At 38.0% G+C, this 16,765-nt stretch overlaps 1 protein-coding gene across 2 annotated transcripts in view; it reads left to right on the forward strand.

Annotated features, from left to right (window-relative positions):
* The window catches only part of LOC149162078 (protein MALE DISCOVERER 2-like), a 38,778-nt gene extending 23,651 nt beyond the window's left edge, over window positions 1-15,127 (forward strand). For both annotated transcript variants that reach the window (XM_089437124.1, XM_089437123.1), the window contains exons 7-14: window positions 881-976; window positions 1,117-1,181; window positions 3,540-4,061; window positions 12,998-13,188; window positions 13,558-13,690; window positions 13,900-14,057; window positions 14,174-14,389; window positions 14,477-15,127. In XM_089437124.1, coding sequence (XP_089293250.1) covers window positions 881-976; window positions 1,117-1,181; window positions 3,540-4,061; window positions 12,998-13,188; window positions 13,558-13,690; window positions 13,900-14,057; window positions 14,174-14,389; window positions 14,477-14,737 — 1,642 coding nt within the window. In that variant the 3' untranslated portion in view covers window positions 14,738-15,127. The remainder of the gene's footprint in view (window positions 1-880; window positions 977-1,116; window positions 1,182-3,539; window positions 4,062-12,997; window positions 13,189-13,557; window positions 13,691-13,899; window positions 14,058-14,173; window positions 14,390-14,476) is intronic.
* Window positions 15,128-16,765: the final 1,638 nt, after the last annotated feature.

Genomic DNA, 16,765 nt, shown 5'->3' on the forward strand with positions numbered 1-16,765 from the left:
ATGACTATAGGGTTGTTAAATCTTATGTTTATTTCCAAACACACAATAATATGTTAAACCTCTACAGCCCATCTGCAAGACCTTTGGAGAATATTCGACCAAGGCATATTACCGAACCCATTTTTGTTGTAAAAGCTTATCAGGTATGGAAGATTGAGGATCAATCACTGTAGATGAGAAGGCTTTAGGAAGCTTTGTTTTCATTATGTATTTTAAGGCTTTTACACATACTGAATGCAAATTTTTGCAATGCCTACAATCCATTCTTGCAGTGCTGAAAATCCATTCGTGCATGACTTTACCTCAGATTATGTTTCTTGACGATCTGTCCACATTTTCCTGTTCAACCTGTTATCCTTCAAAGTGGACTAATAATGATAGGTTGTAATTAGAACCGTCTATTTTTCCTCTAGGACTTCAAGTGTGCTAGATTATAAATATCAATGCTTGCACCCCGCATATGCTGTCCTCTTGAAAATTTCCTTCCAATACTCTAGTGTGTCTATTTTTGTAAATGCTTTGCAGTGCGCAAAATCCATTCTTGCAGGCCATTTACTGAGATTATGTTTTGTATTCATCTGTCCACATTTTCCTGTACAACCTATTATCCTAAAAAGTGGACTATTAAAGATTTACTATAATTATAACTATCTCTGTTGATTGATTTTTCCCTAGGATTCAAGTGCACTAGTTTATAAGTATCAATGCTTGCATAGTGCTTGTGTTGTCCTCTTGAAAATTTCTGTCAAGTACTCTAGCGTCTTTAATAAGAAGTGAAGTTGGCAACGGAATTTATTTCTGTATTGGTGATGCCAATATTATGAGCACGGTCAATTGAGTATCAGTTTTGATTGTATTGATTATATTCTATCATTTGCAGTGTCAGCCTATGTGGTTTGAAGAACCTAAGGAAAGCTGATTTTTCTTTCAACTATTTTCAAGGAGAAATCCCTTCTTGTCTAGATCACTTACCATGGTAAGCATTCAATTTTTCCTTGTCAACATTTTACTGGTTTCACTGTGAAGACAAATCTTCCTTCTCTTGCAGATTGTTTTGTATGTTTTTAAGATGTCATTTATGTTAATAGTAGAATCTCGTCGAATTTGATGATTCAGGTCAAGCTTTCAATGGAATTGTTTCCAAGATCAAATATCTGAGCATCACTTTCAGCGAAGATGTGGTATGTTTGTCTATTTTTGCAAGCCTTTTTAGCTATTTACATTGTTGTGTTTACGCGGCTTTTTGATTCTTAAAGGTACAAAATGCTAGTATGAAGGAAAAAACTTAGTTGTCAATTTGTTTATGGTTAATGAGGCCTTTGTGACACTCCTATCAAACTGTAACATATTTCATAAACAGTAATTATATTAGTGCCTTTCTTTCATAACCTGCGTTAATGATTTTCTCCCTTCTTGCATTATTGAAGAAAAACAATTTATAATATGTTATATGGAAAGGCTTACATGCAGCCACTGCCAATTTTACTTGAGTCCACTTCTTTCAGAGTTCATGTCCCTACTTAAAGAAAGAGAAATTATTTTGATGTCCACAAATGACCAAAATAGGTCAATGGGGCTTGAAAGTATATCACAAATTAACGGAAATGCAGGTATACAAATTTAAGTAAATTATTTGAGTTAATATAAGCAACACCAAGGATGAATAAATAGGCTTTGAAGAATACCAATTGGGCTAAGGTATACTTTTCCTGCAGACTAGGATAGAAGCCACAGGGTTTACATACCATATTTGCCTGACACAACAGATATACCACTGATTGAGGTAGATATAGTGAACCTAATCTGAAAACCACAGCCTCTCTTTGTGTCTTTGCTAGGATGCTTCTACTATTTTCCTTTGTAAATGATAAATTGTGGACTTCCATAGCAGACCAGCTATTGAAAGGCAAACATATTTTATTGCTAAACTAAGAATTACAACAATTTGCATACTGAGAAATTGTAGCAGAAAGAAAAAGCCACAGCTCGATAATTTTATATATTCGTCTATTTTGGGTCAACTTTTGAGACATTCATGAAAAGCTTGTCATGCTCTGAGAGAGGTACAGGAGTTGTATGATACCTTACTACTGGATTTGTTTTCAACCAAAATGTTGTCAGACACTTCCTTGCCTTCCTTCAGGGCTGACAGTGGCTGGAATCAGTCTGTGGATGGAACCTTGCACTTCCCTAATATATCTCCAGAGATTTCGCAGAAAAGCACTGTGCTTTTTGACTGCTTTTATGGGGACTGGAGTAGTGGTAGGTCAAATAAACTGTCTGCATCACATGAAGCAAAAGTACAGTTGCAAACTGTATAAAAATGATGAAACCCTTACCATATTTAGAGGAGTTGTTGTGCCTGCTGCTAACTATTCCTTGTCTGCGACATTGTATCCTTGACAAGAGCAGGCTGTGCAACCGTTCTCTCTTCACAGCATGCCCGCCCCATCATGCTGATCATTGGCATCTCTCTTCAATCCAGCCTAACAGGCTTACTGCTTGAGCATGTACTGGTTGCATTTCATTCATGTCCATAAGGAGATCCAATGATGAATTGTCAATTTTTTTTGAGATCCAATTCCAAAACTGCACTCCATCCAACAGAAACATCCCGGCTGGTATAGAATCTGTGCTCAGGACTGAGGCCCAACTCCTCTTTCTAGGTTCTTTATGATCTTCTTGTGTCTACCAGTCTGGTCACATTGCATTTTCAAACTGGTTGATCCAGTACTTGAGCTCTCCTATTAGGCAATCGGAATTTCTCTTCTTTTCACTAGACATAAATTATAATCCTTACAATGTTCAATAAGTTGTGGTAGAAAAACAGATTAGGTACTGTATGGAGTTTGAATTATTCATATTCTTTTTGTTGTTATCTGTATAAAGACTTTTATTTTGGAGATATTTGGGTTGTTTGAGCTTGGAGTGGAAAGAGAAGTGGATGATGCAGACACAAGTTTGTAAAATTTAGACCCCCGTTCGATCGTAATGAGACTAGATGTTTTGTTTGTTTATTATTTGGTTGTGTTTGTTTGTTTTTCGGTTCTCTTTTAGGGTAGGAATTCCTCCAAAGAAGGCTTTCTTGCTAAACTGCTTGTATTTCTCCATGAAACAACTAAGACATGTTTTCTTCTGCATTTTTTTTTCAGTACGAAAAAAAGCTAGATTTGTATTAATCCAAAATGACACATATTACATATTAGAGCTGTAACATTATCAAAGCCATAAGATGTAAGACTGGATGTATTTCTCCGCATGAAACCACTGCTAAAAGCATTTCATGGAGAGAAAGGACAAATACTAGTCTTTGCTAATCTGATCTATGTAAAAAAGAAATCTGTAGGAGACCTTTGAGATTTTCCGGATATAGTAATATCTATTATATGGACATCAGCTAAAGGATTGTAGACTGCATACCTTTTGTGAAGAAGCTGTTGCAGAAAACCATAATCAGGGAAAAGACAAAAACATCAAAATAGCTTATGTACCTGGTAGGGAAAAATCTTCGATCTGATATGTTTTCTTCTGCTTTACAGGTAATGAAGGACTGCATTTGCATCAAACAGTTCAGAGAGAAGCCACAAGAAAAGCTAGAACCTTGCAACAAGCAGATAATACCCAACCTCCTGGACATAATGTTCGAAAACCAAAAGCCAGTCACCATCGCTCACCATCACCATCACCATCACCATCACCATCACCATCACCATCACCCTCACACTCCCACGCACATGTGCACTCGCCCTCGCCCTCGCCCTCGCCTGTAACATCTCCTACACCTTCCCCTGTTTTTTCTCCTAAACGCTCATCACATTTAAATTATACTACACGTTCCGCTAATTCTTCTCATAAAAATTCATCGGTACCTTCTGTCTCTGTCTCACATTCTGATGCACATACATCTTCAAGTGCATGGAAGTACTATATTTCAGTTCCAGTAGTGGCAGTTTTTCTCATAACTTCAGTCCTAATCTGTATTTGTCGTAGACGTAATGTGGTGACAATCAGGCCATGGAAAACTGGAATAAGTGGCCAACTACAGAAGGTGTTTGTAACAGGTTAGTTCAAATTCACTTTATGATTATGACAGTTACATAGTAAAAAATTAAGATATGGTAAAGTAGTTTTTGCCTTGAACACCCAAGCGGACTGATATACTTTTGAATTCCTTTAGAATTTGATTCAAGAACATGTCATTGAGAACTTCACTGCAGCTCATTGATTGATGTTAAAATTTTATTTATTTAGTGGCAGCTTTGGTAAGCTGAAGATAATACTGCACATATCTTACTGAAAATATGCTTTTCATTTATCATTGCTTGAGAAATGATTGCTTGGTATATTCTTGTGTGGTTAGCCACTGGTGTTTTTCCAGAGCACACGTTGCCAAGATAGAAGATTGGATAATTTTCACTCCACTCGCTTTTGATTTTGTATTGTGTAGAAACATACATTTATAGGTTGAGAATTGAGATATAGGATATGTGGTAGAAGTTAGAATCACCCTCGTTCCCCCAAATATCCTGTATCGAAGTGTTGGACAGGTGGCTAAACAGGATGATAGGTCCCATGTGTTCGACATGCCTGAGGTATGTGTCATGTGCTGGACACATATCTGACACGTTGGTCATGCATGGCCCATGTGTAACGATGTGTCTGACATGTGGGTGCTGAAAAGAGCACACTGAAGTGAATTTTTAGAGTTTAAAATTGCTACAAAATTGTGGTTAATTCCAGAAAATTCACCATTTGAGGAAGGAGGCAAATACTGTGTGAGAGTTAAGTTATCTCTTGAGATTCTTTGATCTTCGATATTTCTGAACTCTTCTTGAGATTCTTTGATCTTTGATATTACTGATGTGGCAGTTCTTTTTTATAAATGTTCAAGAGACTTACATCCATCCATGACAACACACTGGTGGCCAAATTCTAAGCAATCAACATCTCATAAATAAAAGTCCAATAAAGTTATAAACCCAATCATATGCTTTGTCAAAATCAATTTTCAAGGTCAGAGACCACTAACCTGTCTCCCTTGCCCACTTGATAGTCACCTAGGAAGAAACCACAATGTTAATAATGAATCTCCCTTGAAAAAATCCTTTTTGCTCTTGATGAACCACATACTTTGCCACCCAATAGATTTGCAATGCCAAAGCCTTGGCCATCATTTTATAAGCAACAATGAGCAAGGTGATAGGTGTCGGTCACCAATGGAATCCTTGGCTACATTCTTTGGGATAAGCTTGACCAACCTCTAGTTGTGAAACTCAGACAATTAGCTAGAAGCAAAATATTTAGAAGCTAGAGAGTAAAAAATCATCACCAGTGGTATCCCACATGACCTTGTAGAACTCACAAGCAAGCCTATTCATGCTTGGAGATTTACCATTATGCATAAAAGACAATTCAACAAAGAGTTCTTGCTTTGAAAATTCTATGTCCAACTTGCCCCTATCACCACAAGAAACATCTCAACTAAGTAATATGATATGTCCAAACAAGCCCCGTGTTCGGTATCTTATGTGTTGGACACCGATATGTGAGGGCACATGTTTGAGGTGTGTTTGGCACATGTCTAATGTCTTGTATCCTATGTGTTGGAGTCTTGGACACTGATATGCGAGGGCATGTCTAGTTTACATGACACATGCCAAACACGTGTCAGACATGTGACCTTGTTGTTTCCCCCTTAAAAGAGGTCCATGACCCATAAAAACATGTTTTCCCTTTCAGTTCAGCTCATTTCACTCAAGATGATGGAGGTGCGAGACATTTTGCAGTGCAATTGAGGGTTATTGTGTAGTGTTAGAAGGGATTCCAAGTGTTGGGCAAGTGGATTTGTCCACCAATATTCAAGTTTTTTTCCTACAATAGTCCATTACCTTCCTTATTTCACAGAAATTATGGCTCAATTATCAAAGGGCAACTAGAAAAGGTTAAAGGAAAGGGAGGAATGCCTCCATTGATGATGTCCTCCCTCTTCCATTTTCTTTGCCCCCTCCATTTTCTTTAGGGTCTGTTAGTGCTCCATCTGTTGGAAGTGGGGTTGCAATGACTTCAAATGCTAAAAAACATTGTTTTAGTAAGACAAAAGGATCAAGAGCAAAAGTTGTATGATTGAATTTGTCGTCATGTAAATTGGGAAATGTTTTAGTTTCTAAACTCTAAAAAATTTGAATCTTGGTCTATAATTCATTTTTGTATGTGTAGTTAACTAATATATATATATAGTCACATGACACGAGGACAGAAGACACGAAGGACACATAATACAAGTATTCAACATGAGACACAACTACCACGGAAATGGGACACATTATATATATATCTATATCTATATATAATGTTAAAAGATAGTGCCTGATCCATATTTTTTAGAAATTAAAACATCTACAGATATGAATCATGATGATATCTATTTAGTAATTTAGTATTTACAATTTTATAATTTTAGAGCTAGTTACTACATCAATGATATATATACCAACCAACCAATATAAAGTTATATAACAACCAATCTATACAAAGTTATATAATGTTGAGTCAGGTTTAGAAAACCCTTCTTTATCATGCTGGTTTAGGTTCATAACTTCGCACATCAAATCTCATAAAAACCCTTTCTTATTAAATTATTAATGTATAGTTAGATTTATAAACAAACAATTCTGGCTTAGGTGCATAACTTCCCACACACTTAATAAAAATTCAAATCTTATACAACCCCTTTCTTGTTGGGCTTTGTAATGTAGAGTCAAATCTCAAAGAACCCCTTCCTTATCATGTTGGTTCAGGTTCATCACTTCCCACATAGTTCAAATTCTGTATTTTTGGTTTCAATTCTTATCTTTTGTGCTCACACCCAAACGAAAAAGGAACATGATTAGGCCATGCACATATGGCGACTCGCGAGGAATCATGCTCTTTGGTCTTCACTAGACGCATTCATACCTAGACTTATCTAACTTACAAATAAAATTATTATCTTACCTGGTTGATTTGTGCTAGTCTGAGCTTGATTCACACTAGTTTGTGGCCTTCAGAAAAGACATAGTGAGTTCAATTAGTCGTGCGAGAAAAAGGTGAAAGGTGTTGTCTCAACTCCATCAAGATGTGAAAATGAAAACAACAAATTGGACTCTGGAATACCTCATGAACATAGACAAAAAATTGATAAAAAGCCAAGACACGACAGTTTAAATTGGGGGTTTTCTTGGGACATGTGTCCTAAAATTTGAAATATGCTAGGGCACGTTTTTGACACGGTCCAAAAACGTGTCATGATCTTAGGACACGATGAAAATGATGTTTGACACATATTTCCATGGCATATATATAATGTACTCCATGACTTGTTTTCGGGTTAGCCATATCTTGTGTCAGGCATGTATTTCCATGGTCTCTGTCCCCTGTGTTAGCTTGTTATGCGACTTAGCCTCTCAAGAAACTACACGACTCTAGGCATATGGAGTAGGCACCACACCATTTGTCAAAGCATATTGAGAAAAAAAATATTCTAAAGGACCCAAACGTATGCATAGTTATTAGTGACTAATTGAATCTTATGACCTCACTGTCAGCTAGACAAGTATTTCATCTTGTCCTCAAAGTGACTTATAAATTGGATTTGCAATTTGTGAATTGATCTTGGCAGAGTATGCGGTATTAAGTGAAGCAAGCAAGGGATGCACTTGAAGTAAAATCGATGACCAAGAAGTTGCGACAAATGAGCAAACTTCTTGATATAAATGTGTGTTTTTTGCATGAGTGGAATAAAATAGTTATAAAACACAATTTGATTTACTTAATTCTGTGAGGACTGCTATAGAAAAATTTAGCAGCCTAGTGCAAAGCTCATTAGGTGACATGTTATTGCTCAAGCTAGCATGGGTCCTAGGAGGGAATCCTAAAAGGGCAACTATTAGGACAAGGGCAAAAATGGAGCGATAGCTCACTGTCACCTCAACTAAGGCTCCTTGCTCTTTACGAACTTTCACTGATGGGAGGAGACTCTGTATAAAGAGAATCACTAGATGAATGAGTCAACGAAAAGACGATGAGTGATTCCTAAGGCCTATTCGCAAGAGAGGCTCAATTATATCGTTTGCTTGCTTGAGAAGCAAGGTATAAGGCTCTCTAAGGCCAAGGGAATTTCAAGGGCTAGGGTTTGTGAACAAGCCTTGTAAAGGAGGTACGTAGTCCAAGAAATCCTTGTGAAAACTTGGTTCCTAAGTGCTCTTTGTGAAATAAGCTTCAATAAGTTGTGGGACCACACGAGACCAAGTGGAAGGGGAGTAATGTAGGTGGTATCGGAAGGTGGGACCACACAACCAAAATCTAGATCTCCCATGTAGTGCCAGCCCTAAAGCTAATGGCCAGTAAAGGAGATCCCATGGGACTAGGATACAAGGGTAACAATGAAATTGGGAATGGAGATAGGAATACAGATCTAACCCACTATTTCCGTAGAATCCCCCCACCAATCCATGCCCAACAGTGCCCATGACAAGTAAGAAAAAGTTCTCAACTATACCAATGAAAGGCCATTGATGGGGGTCGGGAGGCCCACCTTCAAACATACATTCATAGTAGACGGGTGAGGGACCACATGGTTGGCTCAGGTGGCGGAGAAAAAGGCACATCGAGCTATTTGGGAGTTGCAAGGGGTTGCTGGCTAAGGACCATCTAGGAGAAAATGTTTCTCGTATGCATACTACCCATAGGTGGTGGGTAACATGACCTAGAGACAGGGTGCAACACTCGAGTGTCATTGCAGTGACCTCGGTAGCCACTCCCTACTGTTTAGTGAAGGACACAATCCAACACAAGGGAGGCTTCCTTGGTAGGGCTTAGGGATGAAGCAACCCAATGATCTGAAGCTAAGTGCCCCCTAAGGATACTACAGTGCAAATCCACCAGAAAAAGGTATAGCAAATTTGGGTTGAGGAGGATAAAGGAGTAAATTCTAGATTTGGGTTCAAGCGAGCTGCGGGTTAGCCTAAAGAGTCTCAAATAGGTTTCTTTAGCAGACCAAATGAAAAAAATACTCAAGGCTATTGTAAACTAGGGTTTTAAATTGACAAATTGTAGTAATACAATCTTTTATAACAACAAGAAATTTAGCTATGAAAATATTAAACTATGTGAAATGAAGGCTAAATTAAATTAGGGACAAAGCTACAACAATTTTTGATGGTTAATAAAGTGCATAACAACAAATAAAATAGAACTTTGATGTTAGCCCTAGAAATTGGTTGAAGATTTTGTGAAAAGCTTCATTTTGCTTCTTTAAAGCTCTTTTGCACAATGTCTATTGCTAGGGCATACATTAATAAATCATCAAACGCTGAAAATATAAGATTTAGCTGTACTTTAACCCTAATCTACCGTGAAATGAAAAGAAAAACTATTTTTGTATTATAAATGAATGGTACAAGATATATGGATTAGTGCCTTCTCAATCTAGGGTATATGTTAATTTTAGGTATGTTCTATGCTGATAGCAAATTTACTTCAATTTTACATCTTAGCTCAATATCAATTCCAGATTAGCAATCACATTTAGCATGATAGTAAAATGCAGATAGAACATAAACATAAATCGTAGAAGACAAGCCAAGACAAGAGGACACAAGATGTGGCACTAGCCAGGGACAAACGCCAATTAGGGGAAACCCTTGATCAATTCTTCTTATATGTTCTTCAATAGTTCAACAAAGAGACAAATAGTACATATACATCAGAATTCAACCTTTTGAGTTATCTAAATAAGAGCAGAGATCTTCTCTAAGAAGATAGCATATGAGGTAGTAGATCTGAGTTGAATGGAAGACATACTGCTTTCACTGATTCAAGGTGACTTCATCACCATGCTGCTCCTCACTGTGCTACACCCAATCATCATGCTGGACCTCATTATCATGCTGCACACATCATACTGCTGCACCTTACTGTGGCCATCATGCTGCATCTCATTGCAACATTCATTATTACAGTGCTGCACTTTGATACACTTGTACTACACACCCTTGACTGCCCATAGCAGCCCTTGCTATGGTGCTATGGCCTGCGGCGTAGCACATAGCGACCCTTGTAGCAAACGTATCCCAGATAGTGTCCAATCATCATTAACGCAACAACATTTAACCTATAGAAATGTCAACACTTGAACTTGCTGCAACGCTGCAATTCTGAGACTGGTTAGGGTACTAACCACAGTCCCTAAAAGCCCATCAAAACTGACCTAGAATTGCTCCTAATCACTGCAGTTCTCCAATGAGATGCTGTCCTCCATGCTGCATCATAATAGTCTTCCTTGATATAGCAGACCTCCTAAACAATCCTCCTAATGGACTGCGTCAAGGGCACATGAAACCTTCTTTTTTGCTGTGGTTAGGGCAGTCATGAGACTGCATATAAGGAACCATTCAGATCCCTTCTCACCACTGATTAGGGCGCATGAAACCCTCCACAAAATGCCGCCTAGAACAACGTTAAGGTGACTGTGTTTAGGTTTGCGTTCAACTATGTATAGACTGCGGCTAGGGCACATTTTACATCAGCCATGGCTCTTCCAAAGTTGGGCTATAACCCTTCCTTAGATATGCGGCTAGGGCCCTTTAAGGCCTCCTCATGACAATGGATTAGGGCTACCTTGCTGCATATAGATGCTCCCCTAAACAGTGGAAAGATCTCCCTTCAAAGATCTTCCTTTTGTTGCGACTAAGGTGCCTCTTTTGACTGCGGTTAGGGCATCCCTCTTTTGCTACGTAGAGGGTCTCCTTGCTGTGGAATGGAGTCTTCCTTTTCTAGCATATAAGGCCTCCTAGACTGCTGCCAGATGTCTCCTTTGAACTGCGGCCAGACCTTCACAAGGTTGCTGCTAGATCTTGCTTTCAACTACGGCTAGGCTTCATTATGACAGCGGCTAGGGCATCCTTCTTTTGCTGCGTATAAGGTCTCCTCCAGCCCTGCTTTTAGGGCTTCATCCTCCTAGATTTCTCTTGCCACTAAAACATAAAACAAGTGGGGAGAAATCAAGAGTGAAGTGTGTGTCTAAATGATTATCAAGCCACCTTTTATACTAAAATGTTGAGCACAAGTGGGGGTTATTTGGTTGCTGGCTGACCTTTACGAATTGTCCCATAATACAAATAAATTCATATCTCCATTAATACTTGTCGGAATTGGATGATCTTTATATCAATCTTACACCTCTCGATGAGAGGAATCCAAGAAAAATATCAGCGGCCATAAATAAGATGACCCACATGGAGTTTGGCCCTAGTTGCCAATTTTAACAGTATATGGAGTCTAGGATCCAAACAATTGTAGGGTTTTCTTGAAGTGATACTAAATTCAAACAAACAAGGCAAAAAAACTAGTTTATCCTAGGGTTTGAGATCTAGCTTTTCAATTTTTTCGACGATTAAATTGAAGAAAAAGCTATATCTATTCTTCAAATACTTGGAAGAAAGGTTTAGCTTAACAAGGGACAATGAAGAAAATATGAAATAAAATAGCTGAGCACATGAGCATACATCCCATGAAACATAATACCAAGTTAAAGCAAATAAACCAACTTACTTCGCTGTGCATCATCCAAGCTTCACCAGAAGCATCCATGAAAAGAGATCACATTAAATCACAATTCCACCGAAGAGAAGTTGTTCAACTAGGCCACCATAGTGCGTAAGAGAGAATAATACTAATCAAGATTCAAGAGATGGATTATCCAAGTTGTGACCATGAATAGAGGAGGTAAATTGGTTTCATTTATATATGTGGGAAACCGAGTGCTTTAATTCTCAATTAGGCTAAAATCCCTAAAAATTGCTAAGTCCATGATACAAGGTGGATAGGTCAACAAGCCACCCCCAAAAATAGCCTCTATAAAGAATAAACATGAAAAATAGCCTCAAATAACCCATGCATGTCAGTAAAAATGCCTCCAAGGGCGAAGTCATCATCAAAAAGGAATGTCTCTCCATGAAAAGGTGCAATGAATCTCTCAAGGTATGTATCTCATTCCATAAGTCATGTCTCTCCATCCAAAGGAGGTGCCTCATCACCAAAATATCCCTCTCAAGCCCTACATCATCCTCCAAATGCTTCTATCATCGTCAAATGGAGTGCTAGAGTGACATCATCAAGCTAGGACATGACATCATCAAGATAGAAGGTGTAGTTACCAGTGCAAAGGGGTTCCAAATGATCATCATCCTCAATCACCATCAAGAGGAGCAACGTCCATCAAGAACGTACAATGCCAACCTTGGGGCATCTTGTCATCTCAAGGATGAACTTGCTCTCCAAGCCAACATCCTAGCCTCAGAGGTCATCGACCAAGGTCCCGAGGTTAGAGGAGGGTCATATCATCCATGCCAAGTCCTCATTAAGGTCAATGCTCCTCAAAGGTGCTCCAATATTGTCCATCAATTGCTTTGTATCATTAAGGAAAGTGGTCAAATGCCCTCTATGAAGTGTTTTAGAAGCATCACATCACCCCTCAAGGGATATTGGCTGTACCTAGAATACTATCTAATACACACTCAAGGACTCAAGTGAGATCAACATCATGGATACATGAACCATAAGAGCATCAAGGTGGACCATAAGCTATCAAAGTGCTTCACACAAGTATCATCCTCAAATGCCTCACCGGCCACTTTAGGCTGGTTGGTATAGGTTTGGTACCTAACCAATAGTAAATACCAACCAGAGAAAATGCAAACAGTAATTCTTGATTTCTTTGTAAGGATAACCCACTCTTATTTATGGTAACAAGCCCCCTTGGTCTATTTCTAACTATTACACGTGGAATATACAAAAAGGTAAGGGGTTCATTACACTTTGCATAGATTCAGTGGGCTTTTCTTGATGATGTGGAGGTCGGTAACTCTCAAGGTTTAAACAGTTTTTGAACAGGGATTTACTTTAATTAATTCACGGTTCATGTAAAGATTGCATGATATGATATTTTTCATTGTTTCAGGTGTTCCAAAACTAAATCGAGTAGATTTAGAAGCAGCATGTGAGGAGTTTAGTAATGTCATTGGTTCCACGCCTGATAGCATGTTATACAAAGGAACACTGTCAAGTGGCGTTGAAATTGCTGTAACATGCACCACAATATCGCTTGCAAAAGATTGGTCGGAGCATTCAGAACTATATTTCAGGAAGAAGGTACAAACATATGTCATAATGTCATTTGTCCTTTTCCCATTCTATTTCTCCTTTAATCTATGTATTATAACTTTTACTGTCAGCATTCCTCATAAAAGTTGAAAGCAAGAGTTGTACTTGAAGATTTGATCTTCTTTTGAAACTATCATGTATATCGAAGGCATATTAGCTTGTTTCTTGTCATGTTGCAAATGGGTTTCATGCACATTTGTAGTCATTTCTCGATGTGCATTCTACAGATTGAAGTCATTTCTTGATTAACCACAAAAGCCTTGTTAATCTTCTTGCCTATGGTGAAGAGGAGGTGTCATTCATAAGGTTGTCTTTTGAATATGAAAGTTCATTCGTTTCTACTTGTGCATGCCACAGATTGAAGTCCTTGGTCGGATCAACCACAAAAACTTTCTTAATCTTCTTGGCTTCTGTGAGGAGGAGGAGCCATTCCGAAGAATGATGGTTTTTGAATATGCTCCAAATGGGACACTATTTGAACATCTTCACAGTGAGTACTTTTTCCCAACAAAAAATAACACAGTTCTTTAGAAGTGTTTAATTACTTGGGTTGATTGACAACTACACATTGGGGCAATTTTATATGTATTGTTAAGATCTATTCTAAAGAACCATACAGCTATTTAATATTTGTCTATGGAAACCAGGCATCTTTACTATCTTTAGTTGAAAAGAGAACATTGTTCTTGATCTATGTAGATAAAGGAGCTGAACATCTGGACTGGGCGACTCGGATGAGAATTATAATGGGAATAGCATACTGTCTTCAATATATGCACCATGAAATGGAGCCCCCAGTTATTCATCCTAATTTAAATTCAAATGCGGTCTATTTGACAGATGATTATGCAGCAAAGGTATCTGGATACTTGGAACGAGTTTGTCTTTTTCAATTCGAACACTCCTTTTCAGTGTTTCTCTATTCTTAAGTGACATCATATCTCCCTTTAATGTTTGAGAATGGTTATTTCAGCTTTCAGACCCAGATGTGTGGAAAGAAGCTGTTATCAAAAGCAATCAAATGAAGTCATCCAGTAGAACTGGGAGTTTTATTAACTATGGTGACATGGGACTTTCTGATATGGAATTGGAAGTTGCAAACAATGTTTATTGCTTTGGACTACTCTTGCTTGAAATCATTTCAGGAAAGCTCCCCTGTGCCCAAGAGCAAGGCTTGCTCATTGAATGGGTATGGTCTCCTCCATTTATGAAACTTACAAAACTTAATTTGTTTTTCAGGCAAGTGTTTTCTGAATTTGGTTGCATCATATTGCAGGCTATGGGATACCTTGACAAGAAGGACATGATACAATATATGGTGGACCCTTCCTTGAAATCTTTCAAGTACAATGAATTAGAAAAAATATGTGAGGTTGTACAGTCATGCATTCGTCCATATCCTGAACAGAGGCTGTCAATGAAAGATATTACTTCAGAATTCAGAGTGGCTCTATCAATATCACCAGAAGCCGCATATCCAAAATTATCACCGTTATGGTGGGCAGAACTTGAAATCCTCTCACAAGATGGCAGCTAATAAAATTTGTAGATCAATACTGCTATGGTTGCATCACTCAGATGTATGTAGAATGGCTGATAGCTGTAAAAGTTGATTTTTGGTGTTTTCTCCCTATTCAATTGCTTAGGAGTCAGGACTTGCTTTTTTTGTTTTTTTAAATTTGGAAGTGGCGAGGGGTTATCCTGTATCTGAATTATCAGGCTGTATAGTAATATCTTGCCCATTTACATGCTAATTGCTTGAGTTGCTTCAAATTCAGAATTTGAAAAGGTGTGCTGAGGGCTTTCTTTGCTTTAAGATCTCATGTCGATTTGTAATCATATTCTTTTTGCAATCATCTCCATTACTGTGATTGAGATATTGCCCCTATGGTGTTCGGAGCCATTAATACATATTTGTGCTTGTATATCTGATGGCTAAAATGCTGTCTCTGGTTTGTCCATCAAAGTTTATATTGCATTAGAAGGTTACCTTTATATTAAGGCACATGGCAGAGGAAGGTAGCAGAAGGGACACTTGCCAACCTTTATATTAAGGCACATGGCAGAGGAAGGTAGCAGAAGGGACACTTGCCAAAACCTTTAAGTGGCTACTCTGGTAGTTCCTAAAAGTTGAACATTGATTTTGAGGATATCTGCCTGTTAAGTTACATGTTGAAACTTGAGAAATATATTGTAGACATGCCTGACCTGAACGAAGTATGTTCTTTGACAGTGGGGATTCCATTTTTCTAAGTCCAAGTAAGATCCTTGTTCACTGGGCCAAATAGTATTCACTAAACACTACTGAGCCTAGGTATCAAATAATGTCAAATTTGTGTACTTCATGGAGTTTCTTTGATGACTATATTTACATTTCAAAAAGTTCAATGATGCTTCATTGAAGCGAGTACCTGCGAATATATTATAGTGGTTCCGCACTTTGATCTGCCGCCTCCTTAATAATTAGGTATTTGTAGGAATTTCGGAATTATGGAATCCCTGAAACATTAAACCAATACTTTCCAGGCGCTTGTGTTAATTTTGGGCCTCTTTGTTGTAGGGATTTTCAGAGCATTCATGCAGAAGACAAGAAAATTCTCACTAAAGTCTGATCACATTGTATTAGACAGAAGCACAGTTCCATAATACAAAGTTTGTCTCTGAATTGGAATTTTTGAGGATAAGAATTATCTTTCCACCAAATTAAGCCAACCCAAACATCGTTTTCCGTTTTTAAATTCGTCTTACACTTTTCAACTTGACACTATCCCCAAATTTATGAGAGCAGGGCATTCATTTAAAAATGGGCATTGGATCTTTTGTTGGATTTTATTTAGTGGGTTCTGATGGCTCGTTTGCCATCTATGCTTCTTTTGTAAACTTTTCCATGTTTCACGAACATTGGCTTCTCGTTTGCCATCTATGCTTCTTACGTAAAATTTTCCATGTTTCACAAACATTGGATTCTCGTTGGGTAAATGTAAACAATTAGCCATATTTAATTCGCAAAAGTACAAGGCTCCAGTAATCCACATGACCAAACCTTGCACACAAAAGTCAGTTACAAAATTTGTCTCTGTAGCCTGTCATGCTTCTAGAGGTTGTTAACGTATAAATCGTTATTCTCAGTGCCTTCCACAGCCACCTTGTACTGATTCTTCTGATCTTTAATGAAGTATTTCTACTCTTCTCATTAAGTGCTGTTTTATAATCCGACAGATAGAGAGCAGTTCTTCTCAATTCATAGAACATAGGGTGCACACTGTATCTCTTTAAGTTTACCTTTTGGCATCTTCATGGGCACTCGCTTTGTCCTTGCACTGTATGTACTTCGACATCTCTGAGTATTAGCATTTTCTCCTCAATTTTCGCCATTACTACACGTGGTGACACATTATATCTTTTATAAGACGTGTGCTATCTGGCACCTGACTTGATACACTCTGCCCATGGATCTTTATTTTCAGTTGTAAAAGGCTCGAGTGTTTGGATTCTTTAAACACCCTTATCTTCTTGAAAAATAACTAAAACAATGCGTTTGTTTTGATACATCAAAATTTTATTT

This window comes from Pinus tabuliformis, chromosome 5_2 (genome assembly GCF_031772625.1).
Source record: "Pinus tabuliformis cultivar Carrire ecotype Pingquan chromosome 5_2, CPIR1, whole genome shotgun sequence".
Classification (NCBI taxonomy): domain Eukaryota; kingdom Viridiplantae; phylum Streptophyta; class Pinopsida; order Pinales; family Pinaceae; genus Pinus; species Pinus tabuliformis.